Raw genomic sequence first — 8,379 nt, forward strand, 5'->3', positions numbered from 1 at the left:
CCCCACTACAGACTGAAGTCTTCACCAGGTAGCAGCAGACAACTACAGGAGGAGAATTAAACCTAGGAGGACTAATGACAAGGGATACCACATCCCTGACAGCTCCCTACATCTTCTCCAAGCATGGGAAAGTACCAGGAGAGCACATACACACCTCCAGGCTTGGGAATGAGAAGGAATTGCAACTTGGTAATCCCAGGACAGTACCAGGGCTTACCAGCTGCAGTCCTTACTGTACCACTGACTGCTCGCCTGTTCTTGCATTCCTGACTGCACTGTCCCACATCAAGGAATAGAAAATAGATAGGAAGAGTACAGTTCACATGTGCTGAGCAATACTTGCTCTTGCAGTCTCTCTCCAAGAGAGACTAGAGACAATAAGTGGTTTTGCATGCAGTAGTTTTATTTTAAGCAGTTATGACCTAGTACAGGCAGCTTCTAGGAAGAGTTCTTTACACTGTATACGAGCTGAGGGTTTAAGGCCAACAGCAATCATTGTATTGAATATTGGTAGAGTCTGGATACGCTGATGAAGAACATACCATGGACAGCTTGCTAGGGAGGTGGGAGCATTGCAGAACTTCAGCTCTGTTCTCCTCCTGGCCCAGAGCTCAGCCACCATTCCTGAAGGCTGCTACAAGCACTTAAGAGTGGCCCTGCTACTTCCACCACCTTCCTTAGAAGCTCCTAGGGGTTTATTTACCAGTACCCAATCATCACCCAAGATGTGACAGCTCTACCCTCAGCGGGAGAATGGAGTTACATAAAGCTAAGACCAAGTCCCCAGAGTCATACCAGGCAGGCCTGTGCTCATGGCCTTATCCTTTACATGAGAGGGGTGGAAGCTTCATGGTCCCCTGCTTCTGCCATCTCTGCTTCCTTCTCCTGCAAGGGTTCCTCCTCCTGTGATGTTTCCACCTCCTCATCCCTGGGGGAGAAGGGTCCCACCAGCCAGGACAGAGGTGTGTTGTTCTTCAGGTAGTCCAGCAGCTCCTCCATGCACTCCTGGATCACAGCCAGCTTCCTCTGACTCTGGGTCAAGACACTGCTGGACAAGTCCTGGAAGGAGTTTGCCACTGAGAAAGAAGCATGAAGCTCCTCTATGATACTAAGAGATTGTTTCACCTTATGCTGAACACTTGAGGGAAGGCCTTGGATTGCAGACACTATTTTACAGCAGATGACTTGCAGCTGCTGTGTGATACTGCATGCCATGAGCAGGGCCAGAGACTCCATCTCCTGGGAGGAGGCAGGAAAGACAAGACCAGAGGAGTGAGTTATTTCCAAAAGAGATATTAAAAAAAAAAAATAATGGGATGCCCCAAGCCCTTTTCTTCCCTCCCCAGGAGGTACCTCTGGCTCTGCAGAGCTTTCATCCCCACTCTCTTTGGAAAACTTCCTACTCCAGTCCAGCCACATCTGGTGTAGTTTCTCCTGCCCCTCCTGAAGCTTTTGGTTGAATCCTTGCTTAAACACTTCAATCTGTGGTAGGGGAAGATCAGAGTGTCAAGACAGATCTGCTGGTGAACAGCACAACTCTTCATCATAGTAATGAAGTTGAGATCAAGCCAACAATTTGGTCCCACTCCTGCCAGGAGACCAGGCTCTACCTACCAGTTCAATGATGCAGTGAAGCTGTGCAAGGGCCTCCTGCATGCCCTGCCAGACCCGCTTCATTTTGTCTGTTGAGTGCAGGTAGGCAAACAGGCGAAGTTCATCAGAGAGAGACCCCAACCGCACAAAGTACCTCCTCTTCTCTTGCTGCTGCTCCACAGATATTATGTCCGCACCCTCCTCAGATGCGGCCAGCTTGGCTGAGGAAAGAGATAGTACTATAAGTGGCTGACCAGAGATGCTTGCCATATAGAGTAAACAAGTATCAGGAGAACTTGGACTAGGAGCCAGGTAGCCTCCAGCATGGCACTTCCCATTAGCCCCTGTCCCAAGTAGTGGAGTGAGGAATGAGGCTGATCATCCCCAGTGTGATGGTTCCCATTAAAAATAGTCACATATACTGTTTCCTTACCTAGTTCCTCATTTCCAATGGGGAGAGAGTTGTCTTCTGTTCTCCCCAGCACAGCTTCCACTCTGTTTACAGCCATCTGGCCTGCTCTGGAGTCTGTCACCATTCCCACACTGCTGGTCACTGAAGATCTGGCAGCCTCCACACTGCTCTGGAGAGTCTCCTTAGTTACATCTATCACTTCCGTCACTCTGCTGCTCACAGCATCCTTTACATCAGCCACTCTGGATGACACCAGCTCTTTTGTGTCAGAGATAATCTGTGGAAGAGGAGATTTATGTCAGATAAGGGACTGGATTATGTAGTATGCCACAATCCTGAATTGCACCAAAAGAACAATTAGCACAGTGCTACATATTAACCCCTGGAGGAGCTTGCACTATGCACACCTAGGGGTAACTTGCTCCTCATATGAAAGCCAGCTTCATTCCCAAGGTCAGAAACTCTGCAAAGACCAGGTCTCTCTGCCAGTGAGGGACAGCACAGCCTTTGATTCTTACCTGGTCCACTGGCTTTTGGAGGAGTGGGAGTTTCTCTCCTAGTTTATCCAAACCCTTGGAGGCATACTCACTCGCTGCAGCAACTGAGTGAACAAGAAAAAAAAAGTGTCAAAACTTGTTTTTTTCCTGCAATTCCATCTCATAAGTCCTACCTTCCTGAGAACATTGCTCTGTGGGGAGACTAGATGAAATTCTCCACCCAGATCACCAGGTCAGGTGTGTTGTTGTAAGCTGAATTTGTAGAGCAGCTTGTCCTAGTCTCCTCATAGATCTGTTCACTTTGATAGCAACCAATTTCTACTTCTATGGACATAGCCACCCACAAGGAACACCCTCCTGCAGCTTCTTGAGCTCTTGACTAAATAGACATTTCTGCCCAAGCCTCCACATTGCAAGGATTCAGGATCACACAGTAACTGACAGTAGGGGATGCCCACTCTGGGCTCAGAGCAAACTCAGGCCTGTCACATGGACTGTTTTGTCAGACACTTCCCAGTAGGAATAGCCCCTCTCCCTCCAGGAGTTTAGAGCTTCTTCTCAGATACCACAGCCATGTCCTTCAAGGGCCATGGTAAACAGGACCTTTAGATATAACCTCCTCCAAGAGGTTTCTTCCTGTCACCACCACAAGCTTGTAAGAATCTGACTATAAGCAACTGCCACCTAATACTCTGGGCCTTCCAAAACAGCTTCAGGGTAATCAACAGTCAAGTCCTGGTCCTCCAGGGAGCAACAGTCCATCATACTGCTTGGACTAGGACTCAGCTCTTTAGCCTTACTTGTAAGCCAGGAGTAATCCTTTTAGTATGGTGATGGAGAGGCACATTTTCTGGCTCCTTCCAGCTCTAGGAGCCACAGAGTCCCTCACAGGCAGGTGCAAACCTGCCCTGCCACAGAGGATTACCATGAGGCTCCAGTGTAGTCAGAACTGGCTGCACACAGCTGGCTGTGGCTTCAGTCACACTCTTCACTCCTTTCTCTGCTGCATCACACACAGATCTGATGTAGGGATGGCTCTCCTTAGTGGAGGCATAAGCTGTAGAAACCATATCACAGGCAGAGCTGACCAAGGTCAAGTTAGCCATCTGATTTACTGCATCCTAGAAGAGAAAAAAAAAAAAGCTATGAATCTTGCAAACATGACACTGAACTTCCCCTTATGTTTGCCTGTTCAGCTCACCTAGTCTGGTTGAGGAAGCAAGGCTTGCCCTTCTTGAACAATTGCTTTAAAATCTGCAACTCAATTGAGAAACAAGCTGTGGAGCATTGACACTTATGGTTGGTCCATTCCAGCAAGGTCTTTCTCTAGTGCAATGCTACCCAAGGGACAGCTGAATTTGTGGGCAACCGCAATGCTTCTGGACCCACACCCAGCTCCAATTCATTTAGTATAGATATCCAACAAGCCAAGCCTACAGGAAAACCTTCATCAAAACAGGATCAGGTTGGTTTTAAGTGGACAGACTCTACACCAGTCTGCAAGAAGCATGCTGCTGGTCATGGGAGTAAAGCAAGTGCACCAGGTTTCAGGACTGCTGAAACATGAGAGCCTTTCCACAGGAGCATTGCCTGCAGCAAGCCAGGATCTTGACTTCAGAATTAGGGAAGCACATCCCCTAGCCAAGCACCAGGCTATTTTGCTTAGCCTAGGAGGTTACTTACAGGGTCTTCAGGCCTACTTTTTTGGCTGTGCTGCCACCCACATTTCCAGAGAAGCTGCAGGGCACAGTCCCAGCAGAGGAAACACTCCTCCCTTTGTGGAGGCTTAGCTCCCCACATGCACAGCAGGGCAACCTCCTCATACCTGCATCCAGGAGCTGCCGCTCATTACATCTCACATGGAGCACCTACCTGCTGCTCCTCTTCCTTCACCTCCAGGCAGCTCTTGGCAGCTTCCTCTTTGTCATGCACAGCAGAGGCCATTGCAGCTGAAATACAAGTAGTACCATGGTTTAGGAAGAGGGAGAGAGACAAGGCAGGTGACAAGCCTTCCCTCCAGCTTTGTTAAAGGAAGAAGCTCCTTTAGTATCCATTAAGGGAAGACCCCAAAAATGGGCCTCTTCCCCTTACAGAAGGAAGGGAACTGTGCTACTTGCAAAGCAAACTAGTATTTAAGTTTCATATAGTTTATGGTATTAGAGGAATGAGGACAAAGTACTTCCTCACCCAGGAAATCTCCTGTCAGAGGGACCATAGTGCTTATTATCAATATGTTTAGAAGAGGTACCTGGTACCTTCTTTCTCCCCACCAAGGTTTAGAAGAAGCCTTGCATTAGACAAGCTAAGAACAGCAGAAGTAGGAGGGGAAAAAAGAATAAAAAACACAACAGCAGCTCAAGCAAGTTGTTCTACCACTGTTAGCAAACGCCAACCTAAACTAACTTTTCACTCTGTATCTAACCTTTCAGGCAAGACTACAAGCAACCTTATGTTAGTTAACACTAACTCTATCCTGTAATTAAACTAAGTAAGAAACATCTAAACATAAACTAAAAGTTCATAGAACAACTACAGCCTCAACACCTAAAAAGTTCCCCTGAAAACTTGAGAACAGTACCTTTTGTCGTGTTAGAAGTGAGCAGACAACCAGCAACAAGGAGCCAGACACCACACCATGCTCTACTATCCCTGCTCTGCCTTTTTATACCAGCTGGAGAAGAGGGGTAAGGAGGGACCCTCAGTGACTGACAGCTCTGGGAAGGTGCAGAAAGGAGTGAGTCTCTGTCCTGGCCAATTAGAGGTGGAATGGGGCAGAGATGGGCCCTGCTGTGGCTCGTTAATTACTCTGTATTCAGGCAGCTACACCTTGCCCTGTGCCGAGGAGCTCCCTTTGGAGGCCAGTGCTCCTGCAAAATGAGAAAGGCATTGCTGGCATGGACCTTGCACCCTCTACAATCTTGCCTCAGAACACACATGGTCTGGAAATGGCAATTATTTTTGTTTCTCTTTTTAATGGAAACCAATAACTAGAAAAGAAAAGCAAATATAGTAAAACAATTGCACAGAAGGACTTCACACCTAATGTGGGATTCCCATTGCTTTCACCTGCTAGTGCTTAATGTCTAATGACAGAAGTAGCTGCTGCCGAGTCTTAGAAACACTGGAACTCAAGTTTCTTGTCTTGAAGTCCCCAGAAAGCCTGGTCTCTCTATGTTTTCCCCAAACGCTGCAGGGTGAGCATCCTGTGCATAAGACTGATTAGTAGCCAGGTTCGTCTTGGGTTCAGTGTGTACTTTCAGGGCTGATCTGACTCGTGCCATCCACCTCAGACAATCCACTTCTCTTCACACCCAATGGCACAACAGCCCGCTGATCTTTGCATGCATTTTGGGAATTGCAGCTTCCATTCATCCCTATGCTGGAGGTGGAATTTGGACACCTGGCAGCCTGGGGGAGGACCAGTCTTGCAGCTGTGTGGCACACCGAGAAGAGCCTCAGATCTCAGCCAGGGCTTCGTAGGCTTCAACCAGTGTCTAACATTTGCATTAGGTCCCTCCTAGAGCTAGTCCTGGCACTGGGAGCCAACTTTGCTGATCTGACTGCTGTGGGAAAGGTCACAGCAGCCGTTTTCACCCGCGGTGGCAGCAGTGTCTGCTGTTGCACATCAAGTTGATGGAAACCAGACCAACCTGATGTGGAGCAGCAAGCGCTGCTGGAAATGATGCTCACACAGACAGTTACAAAACACGATTCCTTTCAGCCCTGTCCTCAGCAGGATGCCTTAATCCTTCCTAATGAGATGATTAAAAATAAAACCGAAATTTCTATGTTTTTTCTCCTTTGGCTATAAAGCCTGAAAGGGAACCCGGGCAGTCCTTAGCTTGTCCTGAGGCCACCCACACTCCTAATGCACAGAGCGATGGCCAAGAAGGGGCAGGAGGTGCAGGGGCTGTATATGGGTGTGGGATGTCTTAACCACAGGGGCACAGGGGGCAGCTCAGGGCAGACCAGAGGCGAGTGATGGTCCCCACCTCCCTATTTGCCTGGCAGGTGAAGACCCCTTTGGCCTGCAGACGGCATTGAATTCAGCGCTCATAAACTAACATGGATTAATTCTTTAGTATCAGCATGTCTATAGTATCACCACTTGTCTCTTCGCATGGCTACTGGGTTTTGAGAGGAATAATTATATGCTGAACATCTGCCAAACAAAACCTTAAAGATACCTAGAAAAACACTTTTGACTGGATGATCCCAAACAGACACTGATTTAGTTTGTTCTGTTCCATCAGCAATAGCTATGGGTGTGGGTAAAAGCAGTTTCATGTTCCTAGATGACATTATTGATGAGCAATAAAATTTTGGGTTATTTAAGAAGCGCTTCATTTCTAAGTTTGTCTGAGGTGCCACAGTCCTTCGCAGACCAGGTTCCGTGTGTCTCTGTACCGGTTATCCACAGATCTCCTTATGTCCCTGAATCCTGAACATTATGAGTAATTCCGTTGATCTGATGATGGACGCTAAGTACCAAAGATCCTAATTTTTACACTAAATATAAGGCATTAGCTATGGCTTCTCAGGTGCATTTAATGGTAAACTCCGTGTTAGAAAAAGAAAAAACCCACTTCTGAATGGCCCTGGCTTCACAAAGATCACAGTGTCATGCAGGCTTATGGATGATGAGCTTGGGTGATTGTGAGGCTGCAAAATAACCCTGTTGTAATGGCCATGAAACTGCTGGCAAGCGTGATGCTGGAGGCTAATGCAGTAAATCTGGAGGCTCTGACATATCATCTCTTGTCAGAGCTCGCTATCACCATAATAGAGAACATGAGAGCAATCAGAGTCTAAATCCCTCTGTATGCTCCCTTGTATCTTTTCTGCAAAAGAGGGAAAAAATCCTCCAAATATAAACTGTCCTCCAGACAAGCCCTCAAGCAGTGGTAAATGTCATGTCAGAGGATCCACCATCTCAGAAGGCCTTGAGGAAGGAGCAGCGTTTGTGCCATTTATCTTTCACTTTCTACTTTGGACTGTGACAGCAGCATCCCTGAAATACATCATCCTCCTGCACAAGGAGCCATGCAGTGGCTCCCACCTCTCACCTCTCATTGCTCCTCATCGCCAGCTGTGACTGCCACATGTGCAGCAGAGGCAGTATATCAGGGGTAGAGCCCATGCTGGGTCTTATGGTGTTGAGTAGAGCAGTTAGGGTGAGTAGGTCCTCCACTTGACAGAGCTTCTGGTAAGGCTTTGGATGATCAGACTCATAATGGTTTGTCAGCTCGTACCAGGACAGAAAGGCCCTTGGTGTCTTGACCTGTTCATGCAGTCTTCTCTGCCTGAAGTGAGTCTCCTGAAGATGCTTACATGAGAAATTGAATTTTGAACCTGTGGAAGTGGGAGCTACCACTGCTTCCAACCACCTTCCAGAAGATGAGCTTCATCCAGCTCATCAGTACAACACAAGCCTTCAGAGGACCCCAGAGTCTCTCAGGAGGAGGGCTATTCCTGCTGCCCCACACCCATCAGGTGCACCGAGGCAGTGAAGGATCAATCCCAAAACCCTGCAGGTTTCCCAGAAAATAAAGACATTAATGTTTCTGTTCCTGTGCTGAGCTTGAGCTGTCACGCAATAGAAAGTCAAGCAGTTAGATCTCCCTCTTAGCTCCCTTTAGCTGCCATCAGAAGAAAGAAGTACCAATTACAAAGTGACGGATGCATTGGCCTGATAGCACCTGAACTCCTGCAGAAAACCTTTCAAAACCACGCTGACTTCCAAGGACGTACTCCTATCCTCTCTTGCACCCTCTCTTTACCACTTGTTTTTCGCAGTTCTTTTTGAAAGCAGAATGTTTTGCTAAGCCCCCTTGGCAGAAAAAAAGCTCACACAAAGGTAAAAAGAGCGAGCAATTT

General features: G+C 47.6%; 1 protein-coding gene across 1 annotated transcript; it reads right to left on the reverse strand.

Annotated features, from left to right (window-relative positions):
- Positions 1–825: 825 nt before the first annotated feature.
- LOC137674331 (perilipin-3-like) lies at positions 826–7,642 on the reverse strand. The gene is made up of 8 exons (XM_068419602.1): positions 7,569–7,642; positions 4,375–4,522; positions 3,428–3,623; positions 2,524–2,606; positions 2,027–2,282; positions 1,615–1,814; positions 1,354–1,482; positions 826–1,239 (listed from the first exon to the last, which is right to left on the reverse strand). The coding sequence occupies exons 1-8, from the start codon at positions 7,640–7,642 to the stop codon at positions 826–828; spliced, it is 1,500 nt and encodes a 499-aa protein (XP_068275703.1).
- Positions 7,643–8,379: the final 737 nt, after the last annotated feature.

The sequence above is a fragment of the Nyctibius grandis genome, chromosome 28, assembly GCF_013368605.1.
Source record: "Nyctibius grandis isolate bNycGra1 chromosome 28, bNycGra1.pri, whole genome shotgun sequence".
Lineage (NCBI taxonomy): Eukaryota > Metazoa > Chordata > Aves > Nyctibiiformes > Nyctibiidae > Nyctibius > Nyctibius grandis.